The 20,408-nt window shown below is 39.7% G+C and overlaps 2 protein-coding genes across 7 annotated transcripts in view; one reads left to right on the top strand and one right to left on the bottom strand.

The window, feature by feature from the left end:
* The first annotated feature begins 213 nt into the window (after positions 1–213).
* Positions 214–20,408, top strand: part of CTBS (chitobiase) — a 34,916-nt gene continuing 14,721 nt past the window's right edge. Inside the window, 2 exon segments of the mRNA XM_070486719.1 lie at positions 214–17,281; positions 20,153–20,291. Of these exon segments, the coding sequence (XP_070342820.1) occupies positions 17,108–17,281; positions 20,153–20,291 (313 nt within the window). The 5' untranslated portion in view covers positions 214–17,107.
* SPATA1 (spermatogenesis associated 1) overlaps positions 17,362–20,408 on the bottom strand; it is a 67,585-nt gene continuing 64,538 nt past the window's right edge. For 4 of the 6 annotated variants that reach the window (XM_070486700.1, XM_070486687.1, XM_070486692.1 and 1 more), the window contains one exon: positions 17,362–19,693. In XM_070486700.1, the coding sequence (XP_070342801.1) occupies positions 19,659–19,693 (35 nt within the window). In that variant the 3' untranslated portion in view covers positions 17,362–19,658. The remainder of the gene's footprint in view (positions 19,694–20,408) is intronic. The other 2 variants (XR_011494829.1, XR_011494830.1) reach the window with 1 other exon arrangement.

Genomic DNA, 20,408 nt, shown 5'->3' with positions numbered 1-20,408 from the left:
CACATCTCGCACTGATGAAGACAGCACCCCCCAGCTAGGGTCACCCAGGCAGTAGAGATGTGTGAGGAATGTACAGTCAGGGCCACTGCTGTCTAGTTCTCCTTCATGCTAGAACAACTCATGGTTCTTTTTCTTTTCATGTACTGGACAGGAATATGAGGAAAAAAAATAACTATGAGCCATAATTAGATAACTTATTATTTTATTCACAGTTTTCAAGTATAAAAAGGGACAAACTTTAAAATTGGTTTTGAAACAAAGAAAGTAGGATATAACATTGTAAAATATTTTTATTGCCTAGTAAAGCCAAACCATAAGTTATAAACTGTTTTCTAAAGGTGTGATGTTATATTAGATAAAAGACAAATTATTTTTAAGGAGTTCACTGAAAAGAGATTACACTTGCAAAGCTTTAAAAACACTCCCCTCGCCCACAGGTACACATAAACTCTGTCAGAGAAACGTGAGCAGACTGTAAGAGGCACTTCTGTAAATTCTATGGAAAAGTTTTGTGTCCTACTGTCTTCTTGAAATTTATTCTGGTTGTCTTAGGATTCAAAGATGAAAGATATGAAAGGCAAGGAGAGTAGCCAGAGCAGCAGTAGCCGCAGTGACACCATGAGCTCTGACACTAGCTGTAGCAGAGGCCACCCCAACAGCAGCCCCGACAGCCAAGGGCATGAGCCACCACAGCAGCAGCCAGCCAGCCAGAGCAGCAGCGAAAGCACATTCTTCTAGGAGCTGCCAAGTAAGAGGAGCTTGGACTGTACCTTTGTCCAATAAATGTGGGAAGGTGGCCTTAGAGCAAAAGACCACTTAAATCCACAAGTTAGAAGATGATTTTTCCACTAAGAAATAATCAACAACTACAGCAGAGTTACAGGGTATAAAATCAACTTACAAAATCAGTTACATTTCTAGACTCTAATAATGAACTAACAGAAAGAGAACTCAAGAATACAATCCCATTTACAATAGCAACAAAAAGACTAAAATATCTAAGGAATAAATTTAACCAAGGAGGTGAAAGACCTATACAATGAAAACTATAAGACATTACTGAAAGAAATCAATGATGACATAAAGAAATGGAATGATATTCCATGCACATGGATTAGAAGAATAACCATAGTTAAAATGTCCATACTACCTAAAGCAATCTACAGATTCAGTTCAATCCCAATCAGAATCCAAATGACATTTCTTCATGGAAATAGAACAAAGAATCCTAAAATTCATATGGGGCAACAAAAGGCCCCAAATAGCTTTAGTAATCCTGAGAATAAAGAACAAAGCTGGAGGCATCACAATCCCTGACTTCAAAATACACTACAAAGCTAGAATAATCAAAACAGCATGGTACTGGTGCAAAAGCAGGCACACAGATCCATGGAACAGAACTGAAAGCCCAGAAATAAAACCACACATCTATGGACAGCTAATCTTTGACAAAGGAGCCAAGAATATACAATGGAGAAAGGAAAGTCTCTTCAATAAATGGTTTTGGGAAAACTGGACAGCCACATGCAAAAGAATGAAAGTAGACCATTATCTCACCCCATACACAAAAATTAACTCAAAATGGATTAAAGATTTGAAGGTAAGACATGAAATCATAAAACTCCAGAAGAAAACATAGGCAGTATACTCCTTGACATCAGTCGTAGAAGCATCTTTTCAAATACCATGTCTACTCTGACAAGGGAAATAAAAGAAAAAACAAACAAATGAGATTTCATCAGATTAAAGAGCTTCTGCAAGGCAAAGGAAACCAGGAACAAAATGAAAAGACAACCCACCAACTGGGAGAAAATATTTGCAAGTCATATATCCAGCAAGAGGTTAATCTCCAAAATACATCAAGAACTCACACAGCTGAACAACAAAAAAACAAACAACGTGATCAAAAATGGGCAGAGGATATGAACAGACATTTTCCCAAAGAAGATATACAGATGGCCAATAGGCACATGAAAAGATGTTCAACATCACTAATCATTACGGGAATGCAAATCAAAACTACCACGAGGGGCTGGCCCCGTGGCCGAGTGGTTAAGTTCGCGCACTCCACTGCAGGCGACCCAGTGTTTCGTTGGTTTGAATCCTGGGCGTGGACATGGCACTGCTCATCAGGCCATGCTGAGGCAGCGTCCCACATGCCACAACTAGAAGGGTCCACAACAAAGAATATACAACTATGTACTGGGGGGCTTTGGGGAGAAAAAGGAAAAAAAAAAAAAAACTACAATGAGATATCGCCTGTTAGAATGGCTATAGTTACCAAGACAAAAACCAACAAATGTTGGAGAGGATGTGGAGAAAAGGAAATCCTCATACACTGCTGATGAGAATGAAAACTTGTGCAGCCACTCTGAAAAACAGTATGGAGATTTCTCAAAAAATTAAAAATAGAAATACCACATGACCCAGCTATTGCACTACTGGGTATTTATCAAAAGAACTTAAAATCAACAATTCAAAGAGACTTATGCACCCCTATGTTCATTGCAGCATTATTCACAATAGCCAAGAAGTGGAAGCAACCCAAGTGCCCATCAACTGATGACTGGATAAAGAAGATGTGGTGTATACACACACACACTCTGGAATACTACTCAGCAATAAAAAAGACAAAACCATCCCATTTGCAACAATGTGAGTGGACCTTGAGGGTAGTATGTTAAGTGAAATAAGCCAGACTGAGAAAGACTAATACCACACGATCTCACTCATATCTTGAAGATAAACATGCGGACAAAGAGAACAGTTTAGTGGTTACCAGAGGGGAAGGGAGTTGAGGGGTGGGCATGAGGGGTAAAGGGGCACATTTATATGGTGACTGACAAATAATATGTACAACTGAAATTTCACGTTATAAACTCAATAAGAAAAAAAAACAATAAAACTGTGGTCATGACAAAGTTGCTCAATGTGAACCAAAAAAAAGATGGTTTGTCCAGATTGAGAGGGTGCCCAGGAGCACTTTAGTTTTCAAATTTTATTTTTTTAAGCAATGAAAGCATTTTTTATCTCTAATATTTTTTAAAATAATAGGTACATAAAAGGGAATGTTAGAATCCAAATTTTCTGCTTGAACTTTCTTTCTTCTTCATTATAAAGCCCCTTGTGCTAGTTGAAACGAGAAAAATGGTCTCACGCTAACAACCCATGATTATGGCATTGAACTTTTTTATTATGGAAAACATGCAAGGTACTCCTTCTTTTACTATTACCATCACCATTATAATTATTATCATTACTATAGTTGTCTGCTTATTAAAATAGACAATCATTTTTCCTTTCCTTTTCCTTTTTCAAAAACAAAGATCCAATTTTCTTTTTAAAGATTTTATTTTTCCTTTTTCTCCCCAAAGCCCCCCAGTACATAGTTGTGTATTTTTTCAGTTGTGGGTCCTTCTAGTTGCAGCATGTGGGATGCTGCCTTAGCATGGCTTGATGAGTGGTACCATGTCCGTGCCCAGGACTCGAACCGGTGAAACCCTGGGGCTGCCGAAGCTGAGGGCGCGAACTTAACCACTCAGCCACGGGGCTGGCCCCAAACTTTCTTTTTAGATGACTGGAAAAATCCACGGTATGTGTGGAAACTCTGATGCTGAGAAAAAAATTGGAATTCCAAATGCCCAATAGCCACCTAGCTATAGATCCAGTGAGCTTTGTTCAGCCTTGAATGTTAGCAGGTAGTTCCTGTAATTCAGGTATAAAGGGAAATGCATCTCTTGCTTAGCCTTGAGTTGCCAACATCCTAAATGCCTACTTTTATACCAAGAGAAAATTAACTTAGGTCCTTAAAAAATTGTCTGATTAGTTTATCTGGCCCTTGACTTACGGGGATATATGTTTCTGGCTGTAGAAACATGTGCAGCATGTTGAAGTATGACAGCTCTTTTAGGCCACCATTATACTATTTTGTGCACAGGACTGAAATGCAATTTTTCTCAGTAAAATTTCCACCACTACCACTACCACCCCCACCGTGTTCACCATCACCATCACCTTTACCATCCTCACAATCTATACAACAGTTAAAGCACATTTCTAATATTTTACAATCAACGGAATACAGGAGAGTCCTGTTCTGTATCTTGAGCCTTATTAAAGAAACGGACATTGCGAAGTGTTTGGTACATCGAAAATGTTATGAGTTGAATTGTGTTCCCTCAAAATTCATAGGTTGAAGTCCTATCCCCTGGTACTCAGAATGTGACCTTATCTGGAGAGAGGGTCTTTATCAAGTTAAAATGAAGTCATTACGGCTGCCTCTAATCCAATGTGACTGGTGTTCTTGTAAAAGAAGGGGAAATCCGGAGACAGACTGGCATACTGCAGAACACCATGTGAGCATGAAGATGACCACCTACAAGCCAAAGAGAGAGGCCTGGAAGAGATCCTTTCCTCATAGCCCTCAGAAGGAACCATTCCTGCCAATACCTTGATTTTGGGTTCCTAGCCTCTAGAACCATGAAACAATAAATTTCTGTTGTTTAAGCCACTTCATTTCCAATATTTTGTTTTGGCAGCCTTAGCAAACGAATACAAACATTAAATGGAATATTGTGTCTACTCCCCATTGTGTGGGCTGCAGCAAAAACTCATAAAGATGATATATACACAGCCTATGAAAAGAAGCCTTTCACTTGTTTCTCAGTTCAATCTCTGGTGTTTCCACAGGGCAGCCTGATCACGAGGACAGTCTGCTTCTGCTGGTCTCCATTGTGTGCCAACTGGTAAATGGACATCTTTTCAGAGGTTGTCCATGCATACAGAGAAGAGTTATTTTGAAATGTTGTGTTTACAGGCTGTCAGCTTGTTTTCTAAACCTCTCTAATTGGAGTACATGAGGACACAGCCTCTGAGTCTTTGTATTCAGGATGGACTAGCTCAAATAATATACAATTTCAAAGGATGAATGTAAAGTCCTTCCTTAAACAAATTGATTGTATGGGTAAAAGATGAAAGAGATCTGGTTGGACAATACTTCCTGTCAGACAGACATAGCAAGGGGTTTTAGTTGATCATGATGTTATTATGAGCCAACAGGGATATCGCTGCCCAGAAAGCTAAAAAATCATTAATGCCCAGGAAGTATGAAGGCTTGTTATGAGGCAACAGTTTTGCTGTATGCTGCATTGGCCAGATCATGCCTGACCTGAAATGTACAGATTAGCTTGGCACCACATCATTAAAGTTCATCCAAAAGGGTTGTGGGTGGAATGGTGAAAGTTCTGGAAACCATGTTATATGAGAAACAGTTGATGGACCTTGATTTATTTAGCCTAAAAAAGAAAGCATTTGGGAAGCAGAGGAGGAAATATTGATTGTTCATTTTCAAATACATGAAGGTTACCATGTGGAAAAATGGTCATAGTTGTTCTGGAGGTCCCCAAGAGAAAGAACCAGGACTAACAGGGTAATGTTAGACAATTTCCAGCTCAAGGTTAAGAAGCTACTTGTAATCATTAGTTTCCTTAAAATAGGCTGGGGTGCTTGCTTAGTGGAATGGTGAGCTTGTTATACTGAAAGATCCAAGCAAAGTATGAACACCACCTGTTATGGGGGGGAAGGTGGGTGTAATGTGGGACTTTGAAGGCTGATATTCAAAGGTGTGGCAAGAGTGGCCTATGAAGATTTTGCAAGTCATCCTGGTCCATGTTGCTAACTCTGATGGCAGAGACTTGGGCTATGTCACTCTAATGGTGACTGTTTTCTCCATCTCTGCAAAACAGACTGTAGGCTTGTTATCTAATTTAGATCATCATCACCCAAAACAGTGTTGCTGTGGTTGCTGAAAATGACCCTGGGTTGCTGTGCTCCTCCATCTGAACTGACAGATACTTGCTCAAAGGCAGTGAGGGATGGAGCTCCCAGGTACCTTCCCAGACTGAGTCTTGTTCTTCCCAGCTGTAAGATGGAGAATGTGTAGCATAGTTGTTAACACCATGGGCTTTGAAGCTACATTACCTAAGTTCAAATCCTAGTTCCATACCTTATTATCTGTATGAAACTATTACTTAACCTCTAGTGTCCTTTTTCTGTAAACTAGAGATGCTAATAATTGAACCTCTCTCAAGGATTGTTGTGAGAATTAGGTGAGCAAAAGGATGTTACATTCTTTAAATAGAGTCCACTGATACACATATTATTCCATTTTTAACCTATCTGCCCCCGGGCTGACACCTGCACCAAGATGTTTACTCCAACTAGCCTCTAAAATGACTTCAGTACATGAAAATGATACCTAGATGCAAACCTGACATGTCATCCCACAAAGCTATAATCAATCCTGGAAAAATAAATCAGATTTTAGATGGAAAACCACCTAAGTACTCAAGTTCCAATTAATAGTATCTACTGAGGCAAGCTCCATGCTAAGCTCTAAATCAGTGGTTCTCAAAGTGTGATCCCTAGATTAGCTGCATGAGCATCAATTGGTATTAATTCATTCAGTTACTATAACAAAAATAACATAGACTGGGTGGCTTAAACAATAAACATTTATTTCTCACCATTCTGGAAGCCAGCAAGTCCAAGATGAAGGTGCTGGCAGATTCACCATCTGATGAGAGCCTGCTTCTTGGTTCATTGACCGTCATCTTCTTGCCATTTGCTCAAATGCCAGAAGGAGGGTAAGAGATCTTTCTGGAGCTCCTTCTATAAGGGCGCTAATTCCATTCATGAAGGCTCTACCCTTATAACCTAATTACCTCTCAAAGGTAATTAGGCCCCACCTCCTAATACCATCACATTGGTGTTAGCATTTCAACATATGAATTTGGGGAGTACACAAATATTCAGTCCGTTGCACCTGGGAACCTGGGAGCTCCTTTTATAAGTATACTAATTCCATTCATAAGGGTTCCACCCTTATAACCTAATTACCTCTCAAAGGTAATTAGGCCCCACTCCTAATACCATCACATTGGTGCTAGCATTTCAACATATGAATTTGGGGAGTACACAAACATTCAGTCCATTGTACCTGGGAACCATTCAGAAATGCTAATTTTCTGGCCCCACCCTAGACCTGCTAAATCAGAGACACTAAGTGTTGGCCCAGCAATCTGTGTTTCAACAAGCCCTACAGGTGACTCTGAGGCATGCTAAAGCTTGAGAGAGTTGTTAATGCAGTGGATCCGGGGTGAGGCCCAAGAATGTGCATTTCTAACTAGTTTCCAGGTAAGCTGATGCTTCAGGTTGAGGACCACACTTTGAGAACCACTGCCCTATAGGCTCTGAGCCCCTTTTGGGGAGCTACGACCGACACATGAAACAATTAGAGATCAGTTAAGTGTCTTAAGTTGTGTGATGTTGCCTGAGTGGAGCAGAAGAGAAAAAAGGCAAAGATGACTGAAATTAAAATGAAACCAACAGGCTGAATAGAGAGGAAGTCTCGTGAGCAGAGGCCCATAGGTAGGACAAATGGCAACTACCTAGCTGGAGAGAAGGGTAGACGAGAAAAAGACTGGTTAGTCCAAATTAGGCCAGATCATGGAGAAATTTGATAGGCAAAGGAATTTAGATTTGATTTAGAAGTTCCTGCTTGCTCTGGAGCAGGAAAATGACAAGTGGCTGCAGGGTATTAGAAAGGTTTTTCTGGGTGAATTTGAGGAGGAAGGGACTGGAATGGAGGCTGCATTTGGAAAGTTCGGAGACAGGGGGATGTGGCTACAAGAGCTTGCTGCAGTCAGATGACTGGCCAGGGGTTGCAGCCTGGCTTCACCACTTGCAGTAACTTGCTTCTTGGCTAAGTCAACCTATGTGCTTTAGCTTTATCATCTGTAAAATGGAGTCGAGAATCATTGCTGCCTTAAGTGGCCATTACTATAATGTAAGGGCAAGGATTTGAATTAGCATGGTAGCAGGTAATAGAAATGTTAAAAAAGCAAAATAAACAAACTCCTCTCAAAGTTTTGAGCCTGGGAGAGTGAAAGAATGGTAGTACAAGAATTACAAATGGGACTTCAAGATGAAGAAAACTAATCTGGTTTCCTATCAGAAACAATATTGCAAACTCAGCTTCATTTTATTTCCTTGTTTTGGCGAAACACATTCTCTAGTAGTTTCTTGAGAAAGAGTGTATGATAGGTAAATATTTTGAAATTTTGTATGACTTTCCCACTTGATTGATAATATGGCAGAATTTTAAGTGGAAATCATATTCTTTTAGAATTTCAAGTGCATCTCTTCATTGTCTTTGAGCTTTGGGTGTTGCTGTTGAGAAATCTGATGACATTCTGATTCTTGATACTTTGTGACTTTTTTTCCTCTCTGGAAGCCTTTAGGATCTATTCTTTGCCCTTTCATTCTGAAAACTCATGTCCTTCAGTCCTGGAAGTTTTCTTTGAATTACTTAATTGATTATTTCTTCCCCTCTGGACTGCTCTTCCAATTTTCTTATCTTTCTCCTTGAAGAGTATTTGAAAGGTATTTTTGCTCTATTTTCTTCAAATCTTCTGTTGACTCTTTTATTCATTTCTGCTATCTTCTTCCTAAGTTTATCCACACCCCGCCTTTTTTTATTGCATCCTGTTGTGGCTTCATCTTCTATTACCTTCCTGGGAATATTACTGAGTTTTTTAGAAGTGTTCTCCCTGCAATGTCTGTTTCCTCCATATTCCTTTTTGTTGGTGTTTAGGCCTCTTCCTCTTATATTATTGGATTTTCGTGTTTGCTGTCCATGATTAAAAGTAAAAAATAAAAAGTAAAAAGAGAGGAAGCTCTGGGTGGGTGGCTGGTGCTTTTGACTTTGAATTTTACTATAGTGTGGTCAGGGCATATGGTTTGTTGAGAAAAACCCTGATGTCAATATCTTTGGTCAGGCACAAAGTCACTTATTTCCCATTTTAGGTATAGTACCCATCACTTACTAGAGAATTTACCCTTTCCAGAGAATTAAGCCTCCAAACCTCAGCCTATGTGGGAGGGAGAGGCTGCATAGAGACATAAGGCTGAAGAAAGGATCTAGAGCTCTACCTGCTTCTCAAGCAGCTTTTACCGAATCCCTCCTTTTTTGGGGCATCTTCCCCTTCACTCCTAATTCCTCAGACATCTCTTGCAGTTCTGGAAACTGATGAATAAATGAAAAGCAATAAGATATATTGAAGTATGAGGAAGCCATTTGGTTTAAAACTAATTCAGCCTGAACTTGTTTTTCCAGAAGGGTTGAACATGGCCTGTCAAGCACGCATTGCACATCTGCTTTAAACATTTACAATGTCCCAAAGCCAAGAATGATGCCTTTAAAGATAGAGATGTTGCCTTCCCCCATATCAGCATTTCTTTATAGATAAGCATTTCTTCCCTGAAACTAAGAATTAATTACTGACCTGTTGTGCTAGCAAAGCATTCACAACGGTGGTAAAACGGATATTCCTGTCATATTTGATGTATGTTCCTTGTACCAAGATAGTATATAACCACTCTGTAAACCCTGCTTCTTCTGAGTGTGACCTTCCTTGGTGAAGGTCGTCTCTACTGGGCTATAGTCCTCAAAACTGGCTCATATAATAAACTCACCCCAATTTTGATTAATAGATAGATTACTGATTATTTGCATTGACATTTCTTGGCAGAGTTGCTGCAGGATTTCAGAGAAACCCACTGGAGACCACCTGGAATCTACACTGAACTGGTGTTTGGTACCATAGGGGCCCACTGAACCCCTACTGGCTTCACCGCATTCTTCGAGTGACCCTGGTGAGTTCTCCTGAAACCCAGACTTCCTTATTTTAAATTGATGGTCCACAGTTTTATATGAGCTGTTTCAAACCTTAAGACTAGGTGTCTTAAGGGGCTACTGGTACATATCCTAGGTGAGAGGAGCCTAGGGAGACTAAGCCAGTAGAGCCTAAGGGGAACTTTGGAGTGAATGGGGCAGACGAACTTTTTAATGTGGCTTTAAATTGGAAAGAATTGTGTCTATAACGTCTGAACAAATTGTTTGATAGAGAAATGAGAGTCTGAACTTGTTTAGCTCTAAAGCGAAGGGATATCATCTCCTTCCAGCTGAATGGTGTTCTCACCTTGTGGAAGTGTCAGAAGATCAGTCCTTATGATGCACAGCAATCCCATAGGGAACTCCACTGTCATTCACGTTAATTAACTAAAGGCTTGTCCCGGGATGCACACGTAAGGATTGGCTTCCAGCACTTTGAGCCCCCATAGAAGTTTTAAGCTGCCAGTGGGAGAAACTGAGGCACATAAGAGGGTGTTCGTGAACTTTTTGGGGAGTGACACTCACAAACAGCAATTTCTGTCCCACTACACAGTCTCTAGAAATTATTCAGACTTTATAGTAAAATAGAACTAAAAGAAAAATGGGAAATCGTGCTTCTAAAAGCTGACCAGTTCCTGAACAGGTGGCCTCCCCTTGGAACTCTGGCTGGCTGACACTTGCAAGTGCCTAACAACATGGGATAATTGTAAATGGCTGGCAAGACAACTCAGGATAATTTAAAATTACAGTGGACACTTTGGGTCTCCTTTTGAGCTTCCAAAACTTGTCTTTTGAGCACTAGGTTTAAGGGCCACAGAACAGAGAAATCTTTACTCTTTAAAGAGTCAAGTGTGCCATCTTCTGGCACAACTGCTTAAAAACTAAAGGTTTGGGAAGCTGTAAATATTTACAAAGAACAGTAAAATCTTACTAGCTTGTTTCATGTCCTGAGGGCTTGGCTTGATAAGCATCAGGTTGGGGGCCCCAAAATATGGTTGGAGAAAAATGCAGTTCTACCCCATTTTGTGGTCAGAGATGGTCAGACAGAAATACAGGTTGCACTCCGTTTGTGGCTAAGAGTCCTACCAAATTGCCATCAGCCTCAGGAGAGTTACATTGGTCATTAGAAGGAATGCTACAATTAGATAAGATCATTTAAGAAGTGCACTTAAAAGTGAAGTCTTCAAAATTCCAAAATAGCCTTATGGAAAATTTTGTTTCAAAAAAGCTAATAAAAAAATTAAGTTAAAAGAGGTTCCTAAAAGAAAAGTATGTTAGATCATGGCTTTACAGACACCCTCATAATCTACCTTCGAAGAAGGGCCCAATATGGGCCCCTCCCAGAGTTAATGACACTCTGAGAAATTTTCTGAGAAACTGCTACATTCAAGATTAATGGAGTTATTCAATACTGCCAGGTATAATTACTGTTTGTCTTGGTTGAAACCTGACAAGATATTTGAAAGGATTTAGCAACTGATTTAGTTTCTAAATCAGAAATTCGGCCAAATCGGAAGCTGATATTCAGAGCCTGATAGGAATTTTTTTTTACACCTTCTTCCCTAAGTTAAAATAAAACTAAGTATACAGAAAGAAAGAAGCAAATTAGGGATGATGTAATGAGAGGTAGATCAACCTACAATGTCATCTCAGTTACAACCCAATTTCTGAGGAATTAAAAGTAACTGTCTTTAACTTACAAATCTTTGCAAAACTGGAAAAGCAGCTCTAGAGGCAGTGCAGATTCCACCCACTTCCTCGATCTCAAAAAGCTTGTAACCTCTCTAGGAACTGTTATCTAGCCCATCACCAATTCCTAAGACTGAAGGAAAAAAAGGGGAAAGAAGAGAAAAGTGGCTATAGAAGTGCCCTTGCCCAAAGTCTAGCATCTTCAGTGTCTTCTCCACAAATATCAGTAGTAAAAGCTTAAAACCAAATTTGGATTCAATTATTCTTTCATAACTAGTGAGCTTTGTATTACTGTAGCTGATTCATGGCAGTAATTTTAAAACAATAGCTGTGGAGTCTCTGTGTATGCATGTCTATACATATGTTGCATATGTGTGATATTTTTACCTCTGGATGGTATAATTTCTAAAAGAGCTCTATTTAATTGGCTTAAAGTAAGTGCTTATATAAATGTAATAGAAACTAACCCAAATCTCTTTCAAGTTAACATGATATAAAACAATCTTTAATTTATGTAAATGAAAGCTTATTTAAGTTTGTTGATTTGATTAAAATAAACTTATTTCCAGAGTTATCAGCATTGGATATGACACAGACATGTTACCTCTGTTACAAAATTTGTCAGCAAAAAAATAAATTAATTAATAACTTAGAATAATAGCTGATTTTGCCTAATGTCTCATGAAGTTTTGTAGGCAATCTAAATAATTATTGGAAACAAGTAAACTAAATAAATATGAAAAGATAAAAGTGTTGAATGAGCTTTTTAACAATAACTCTGTGTTATGGTATATGTACTTAAAATAACTTCAAAAACCTTTTGGTAACAACACTTTAGAGTTTTGCTAAATTAAATGATAAAATTTATTGAGTACCTAGGTCATTTCTACAAAAGATAAATTATTAGATATTAATTACTAAACATAGATTTATCTATCTTTGTCTTCTTAATATAGACAAACCAAAAAAATACTTGGGTTTATTGATAAATATGTTTTGTGCCATGCTGAGAAATTTTCTATGAGAAAGGACACGTTTCTAGAGAATATTTGTGGATCTGCCAATCCACAGCAAGACAATATAAAAAATGAAGGCAGTAAGATGTATGTTTTCAGTACAGAAGGTGTAAGGAATGGAAATGTTTTTGTTTGTTTTGTTAGGAAATATAAATTTGTCCTAAACTACTAGGAAAGAGGGAAGACATGGACAAATTCTGAATGTAAAAAGAAAAAAAGTTATAGAAGCTTTTGAAGAGAAACTCTAAGAGTTTTGTGCATGGTCAAGTTGACTAAAATTAAAACGAATTTAATTAAGTGAATAAGTTTTAATATCAAAAGTTAAGCTGGGAGGCTGGCCCCGTGGCTGAGTGGTTAAGATCGCGCGCTCCGCTGCAGGCGGCCCAGTGTTTCGTTGGTTTGAATCCTGGGCGTGGACATGGCACTGCTCATCAAACCAGGCTGAGGCAGCATCCCACAAGCCACAACTAGAAGGACCCACAATGAAGAATATACAACTATGTACTGGGGGGCTTTGGGGAGAAAAAGGAAAAAATTTAAAAATCTGTAAAAAAAAAAAAAGTTAAGCTGGTTCGAAAATTAAAATTTGGTTTTCTTTCTCTTAAAAGGATAATTTTTTGGACTTTTAGTCTGCTCTTGATAAAAAGATTATGAAAGGTTTTTTTTATTACTTTTGAGTAGCTTACCAGGAGGGTAGGGATTTTATGTTTTATCAAAATAAATTTCCTGTATTGTTTTTATCAGGTCTTTAATCACAGAAGCTAAGGTTTTTCTTACAACTATTAATTTTCTGTATTTGCCTGAAAATCATTAATTGTCACCATCGTTAAATGGATAATTCAGCAGTCTTTCACAGCAACCTATGATCTTGTTTGACCAAGTGTTTTAAAACCTTTTGATATTTTTGACAAGCTTCCTCAAAATTCAAATCCTAATGAAATCTTTTGTTTGACCTGAAAGTAACTGTGAGAATTTATAGTGGATCCCTGAGACTTCTCAAAGAATTTGTTCTCTCTTCCTATAAAGAGGGAGATATAAACTAATTAGGCTTGTTTGATATGTTAAATTACATGGAAAGCATTGTCAAATAAGTGATGCTAAGCCTCCTTTATGAATAACCTTGCATGCATATGTTATTAATATGTGTTTTTAGAAATTATATGAAATTTTTGAAAAAATTTTCTAAGTCCTGGTATAGTTATCACTTGTGATTCTAGTCATTATCTTAACCCTGCTACCTTGCCTCCAATACTATAGGAGGAAAATGACCATGACTGCATTTTATCATGTAATATGGTTTACAGATGAGTCTTACTTAAAGGATGAACAAGGACATTACCAGGCTGGATATCCTGTCCAGCCTTGAGAATGCCCACTACTTCCTATTAACTCTGCTAACCCAGTAAAGATTTCTTTCTACAGGTTGAAGAAATTGCCATGGAAGAAGAGAAACAAATATGGCAACAAAAACGGGGAATTTTTGACACTACCACGCAGATGTTGCCCAGGCCTGATAAACTCACAGTGCCTACTGGAACACAATTGCCACTGCTCCAGCATATACAACCCTCTGGGCACCGGCAAAGATGATTTTATGGGGAAAACAATACTTTTGGAAACTTTCTCCCATATTGGCTTATAAAGCCTATCCTCATTGTGCTATATGCCCAAACTATAATCCAGGGAAACTACTTCATGGGTTGCAAGGCCACTTTCCCCTGCTTAAGGGACCCTTTGAGGTACGGCAGTTGAACTTTGCTCAAATGCCACCAACTCAAGGATATAAATATATCTTCTCACAGTGGGTTGAGGTCCCAAGACTCTGGACCAGGCCTGTATTTCCAACCTTAAATCTCCTCATTTAAACCCTTGTAATGCTTACATCAAATACACATTTTATAATTGCTCCATTTAAGGTTTTCAGAATGTTATCATGCTTAAAGAAAGTGATTGGTTTGGAACATACTGGTCTCAAAGGCCAGGCATTTACTGGGTGGCTCCTAATGGAACTCAGTGGTTATGTGGAACAAGCCTCTGGCCTTGGCTACTGCCCAGATGGCTAGAACACTGCACCCTGGACTTCCCTTAGATGCAGGGAAGGATTCAGCCTGAGCTAACATCTGTTGCCAATCTTTCTCTCCTTAAGGCCAGATGCACTCGTTCAGTGTTCCATTGGTACGACCACCCAGTGCTTATATTTGTTCCTTCCTTGGGGCTAGAAAATGTCATATTACGTATAGAAGCTCTGACTAAATTTACTCAAGAAGCCATTAATGATAGTCAAGCAGAGATAGCCTTATGAAATACTGAAATGTCTTTAATGAGAAAGGCTGTCCTTCAAAATAGAATGGACTTTGATATTCTAACTGCATCCCAAGGTGGTACATGTGCAATCATTCAAACTGAATGCTGTTTTTATGCCTGATGAGTCTTCCAATGTGTCATCTCTGCTAAAGCACATGAAAAAAACCAAGTGTATGTCCTAAGCAATCCTACACCTGGCCTTGATTTGTTTAGTTGGCTCCCTTCAGGTATTGGTTCCCCTTTGCGATCTGGATTGCAATTCTTATTTCTATTACTCCTTGGAATTCTTGTATTGATCATAATATTCAAACTAATTACTGTTTTCTTCACTCAGTGGTGTAAGACTGGCATGCAGGCTAGAGTAATGATTGGTCAACAACTTAAGATGGTTGATCGATCTTATAACTCTGGACAAATTTTCTTTTCTGATAAAGACTACACCTATGAATGAATTTCTAAACTAATCATTTCAAGTATTGAGTTATCATTACTGTCACTGTACCTGTTCTATAATTGTAAACAATGTAAGTATAAGGAATCATGTAAAAGCACATGTACAATATTTGTGTGACAACCTAAAATTAATTCAAATATTACATAACCTATAAAATGCTTCCCCTATTAATATACACCTCTGTGCTTGGCCACTATGTCCAACTATTTATCCCCAGTGTGGATGATTGGGCAAATCAATGAAATAAAAGCCTAGCACTGAGGGATATGATGAACCCAGGGCAGGCAGCAACCACTCTAGTGCCAAGGGACAATATTTTGATCATCAATGCTTGTTATAGAAAGATTATTGATCTAAAGGGGAAAAATCATGAATAAATAAAAAGCAATAAGATATATTGAAGTATGAGGAGAAATGTATGAAGCCATTTGGTTTAAAACTAATTTTGCCTGGCCTTGTTTTTCCAGGAAGGCCTGGCATGGCCTGTTGAGCATGCATTGTACATCTGCTTTAAACATTTACAATGTCCCAAAGCTGAGAATGATGCCCTTAAAGATAGAGATGTTGCCTTCCCCCTATATCAGCATTTCTTCCCAGAAACTAAGAATTAACTACTGACCTGCTGTGCTAGCAAAGCATCTTGTGACTGTGGTAAAAGGAATATTCCTGTCATATTTGATGTATGTTCCTTGTTCCAAGATGGTACATAACCACTCTGTACACCCCACCTCTTCTGAGTACTTCCTTCCTTGGTGAAGGTTGTTTCTCCTGGGCTATTGTTACCAACCACAAGCGTGTCCGTTTGCCCAATGCACGACAGAAAGGCCAGATACGGAGTCAAAGGTCCTTTTGTAGAAAGAAAAAGACTTTATTGCAGGGTGGGCAAGCAAGGTGACAGGTGGCAAGGCTCAGATTTGCCTCCCCAAGCAGCTTTTGTGTAGGATATTTATCAGGGCAAAGGGAGTAGGAGGGTGTTGGAGGCTGAGAAAGGGTAAGAGGAAGTTTCAAGAATTCTCTGTGCAGGCATGACTGTCTTTCATGTTTCTCCATGGGTCACGTGTAAATCTGAGGGGCTCTGTGGGTTACATGTGGTGGATTTCTGGCCTGTGATATCCAAAGTTCACTGATCAGTCATTCTGGTCCCTCAACATGCCTGCTCAACGTTTGGTTGAAGGGTTGTCGGCAAGTTATTTCCTTATCTGCAGTGTACTTGTTATTTTGCAAGACAAGCTCAGAAACTTTGGCTAATTTGTTTCTTACTTTAACCTCGTGAGTGTGGGGTACGGTTTCACTATAGTCCTCAAAACTGGCTAATATAATAAACAGCCCAATTTTTATTTATAGATTGATTATTGATTATTTGCGTCAAAGAAACCTTTGAGGATTCTATGGTTTAAAGTGCGTTGTTTCTCAGCTTTCCCCACTGCTGGGGCTTGGGGTACTTACCTCTCACGCTCCTGCTTTTGAGCTCCAAAATTTTGTTGCTGTCATCTCCAGGTCCTTATGGGCCTAAAAAACACCATCTTCTTTCAGAACGGATATTGTTAAAAATCTTTTGGCCATTCCAACCATGTTGCTCAATCATCCCTTTTAAGACGTATTACTTCTCCAGTTTTAGGGTTCCCTCCAACTTCAGACTCCACAAGGAATACACAAACTATTACACAGAGCCAAAAAGAGGTGCAGAGTGTTGGGGGGCGATATAAATGGTACAGATGACATCTAGAGTCAACGGGTCTGCTGGGAGGGGCTGGCTCTCTGGGGTAGACGTTTACCGGTGACTTGCTCCTTTATCCAGGTCCCACGCTCCCAGCCTTGGAGACTGCCCAGCCACTCGCCTGCCTGCTTGGAAAGCACCAGCTCGCCCCGCCCAGCCCGAGGACCCGCTCCCAGCACCCAGTGCCCGCCGGCATGGACCTGCCACCGCTCGGAAGCCGGCGCCTCCTCGCCCGTCCGCTGCGTGGCGTCCCGGGGCTCGTTCCGTTGTTGCTGCCGCTGCTGCTGGTGCCACTCTGGGCTGGGGCCAACTGCCCATGCCAGGATCCAAATCTGTGCCGCCCGATCAGCCACCGCCCCAACTTCGAGGTCAGCGCCTCTCCTCTGCCCCTCGGGGCCGGGTCCTCAAGGCCCAAGAGAAGTTAGAGTAGAACCGAGTCCTAAAAAGAGGTGACGTGGGTGCCAAAACCTACTTTGAGCACTTGCTGAGGGCCTTACTTTTATGGATTTCCTTCATCTTATAGATGAGGAAACTCCTCGCAGTCCGAGAGGTTGAGTAACTTCTCCCAGGTCTCACAGTAAGCGCCTGCCTGGAAGAACTAGGCAAGTATTTAAACCCAGATCTGACTCCAAAGTAAAGCTCCTTTCATCACTCTGCTGTGCCTCTCCGGTGGCACTCTGGGCTCTGGGCGTAGAAGCAAGGAGGTAGGATAATGAGATATTCCCTAAGCAGCAAGACCCATTGTTTTCCAAGAAACTGAGGATTTGGTTTGAAAGAATCTCAGCACTCCATCAGTACATTGGCAGGCAGAATGCTTTGCTTACCTTTTCTTTTATCTACCAGCTCTTTCCTTTAGGCACCTCAAAACCACCCAAGAAGGATGGTAAAAATAGGTCTTTCAGTGAATTTTCCTTCTACCCACCTAAGAATTTCTAAGGCCTGTGGCAACTTTAACCAAACTCCCTTTCTCAGGCAATATTAAGACCACCTGACTGCCTAGTGTTTGATGATTACATCTGGAAGGTCGAAGGGGTTAGGGTCAAAGAGCAACTCTTGTAAAGAGTGGGGCAACTCCCAGTTCTAGTAGATTAAGTTTGAGGCAGAGGCATTTAAATGCCAATAAAAAGGTATATGTACATTGCTTAGGAGAAGAAATAAAAGTGGTGAAAGTATTTATGGAGAACCTGTCTAGTTCGGAAGCCTGAGTCACCTCTGAAAGATTCACTGTATCACCGGATACCTCTTTGTGGATTAGGCAGTGTTTGTGGGCATTTGGAAAACCAATTATGCAAAGAAACAAAATTTTGTTCATTTATGTATTCATGGTAAATCGTCTTTTTCTCTCCTGATCTTTTCTATATTTTCAAATGCAAAGACTAGACTACATTGCTTTTTTTCCTTATATTTCCAATTGATTCATCCAGCTCTTTTTTAGGATTTCTATTATACCACAAGCTCTTGGTATTTTTTTTTAAACAAATTCCATTTTATTGTCAGAATTAAAATAGGGGATAAGGTTTGTGATGGAAGTACGAGTCTAAAAATAATGAGTTGTTCAATTTCATATTCTGTAATTTTTATTATTTTAGTGGGCAATTGCTTAGCAGAAAAATGAGTTATGCGTAAACTCTGAAAAGCAAAAAAAAAAAAAAAAAAAAGAGAGATTGAGAAAATTAAGAAATGTCTGGTTTAACTTTTATAGCTAGCTCTCCCCACCACTGCTCCTCTCCCATCCATTCTCCCCAGAGCAGTTCAGTGATCTCTCTTGCTTGCTTTCTCTCTCTTATTTTTTAATGCAAATCTTATGCCCCACCCCTGCTTAAAACACTCTAATGGCTTTCCGTTGATCTCAGGATAAAATACAAAAGCTTTACTTGATCTTGCCACCACCTACCTTAGTAGTTCTATCTGATTCCACGTACTGACAGGATTTCTGTGCTCTAGCCACATCCTTTTGGTTCCAGAAATTCATAATTCTCCTGAGGTATTGAAACTTTTGCCCTTTTTTGTTCCCTCTGCTGAGAATGCTTTTTTGTCCACAAGTACCCCTTCTGTATTCTGTCCAGGTCACTCCCTAGATTTTAGTCCTCCCCTAAAAGTGTGTAGTCCTCAGGGGAAGTTTTCCTGCCCTACCAGGGTAGCAGATCCCCTTTATATGCTGTAGGGACCCCTCCCCCTGCCATTTCCCCCTTAACACTATTGTAATTAAGTAACTAACGGACCTGGTTGGTCTCTCTTTTTAACCTCTTTGTCACTAATGCCTAGCAATATACCCTCTTTATACCTAGACCTTATTGGAAAGTCAATAAGTATTTGCTGAATCAATGAATTGACACCTTATTTGGAATAAAATAAAAATGATCAGTGAGCCTTCTGTGCTTCTAGAATTATCTGTGGGGAGAAATACTGAAGAAATATAACATCAGCTGTCTTAGAATTTAACTTGAGTACTATTCTAAGAAGTCAGGTTCACCAAAAATCATTCATAGTAAATGCAGTATCTATGGTTCCACCTGCAGCAGCCAGAAACTTGAGTATTGTCAACCTCCTCCCTTTCTCTTACCTTACTCATCCAGTCAGTCATGAAGTCCTGTTAATTTGCCTCCTTAGGATCTTCCAGATCTGTTCATTCATCTCACTTATCTCTGCCGCTCCACAGCTTTAGTTGAGGTCCCCATCATTTCTTGCCTGGATTTTTCCAACAGGTTTCCTAATAGATATTCTGCCTCCAGTTTTAGCCTTTCTTTAATCCATTTCCCATTTCAGCTGAAGGGATTTTTCTAAAATGCATACACAAATGCATATCTAAAATTCATACATTCTCTTTTTAAATCCTTTTCCCTCAGGATGAAGTACTAATTTCTCAAGAGGGCTTACAAGGCCTTTCATGATTTAACCCTGCCTACCACTCTCTTTGTTCTTCACTGCTGTCTCCCTCCAAGTTAAGTTCTAGGCACCAGCCATACTCAATATTTAGTTACACAGCCACCATGCTATCTCTGCCTATAGGCCTTGGCACTTACTGCTATTTCTTCTTAGCCTACCCTTCCCTGCTTCCCAGGCCTGGCTAATTTCCCTGTCACCAATTCTACTGGGACCCCTATGTCTTATTCACTGTTGTACTCTCAGTGCCCACCATGCCTGGCACATGGTCGGTGTTTAATTAATGTCACATTGGATGGTCAGCATGATATTCTTCTTGGCTTAAGTGATGGTGCTTATCGCTGTTGTTCTGGCAGGTCTTTGTGTTTGATGTTGGAGAGAAAACTTGGAAATTTTATGATTGGTCACAGATTACAACTGTGGTACTTTTTGAAACATATGACTCAGAACTTATGTGCCATGCTCATTCAAAAGGAGCCAGAGTAGTTCTAAAAGGTGAGTTACAGCTTTTACCAGATGTGTCCAGCCCATTGGTAAGTTTACTTTCATAGTTTGCTATCCTGACTTGCAAAAAAATTCCCTTTTCATCTTCATCTTATATGTTTTTTAGCA

Source organism: Equus asinus, chromosome 16 (genome assembly GCF_041296235.1).
Source record: "Equus asinus isolate D_3611 breed Donkey chromosome 16, EquAss-T2T_v2, whole genome shotgun sequence".
NCBI classification, from domain to species: domain Eukaryota; kingdom Metazoa; phylum Chordata; class Mammalia; order Perissodactyla; family Equidae; genus Equus; species Equus asinus.
This window is presented reverse-complemented; position numbering and strand designations above follow the sequence as displayed.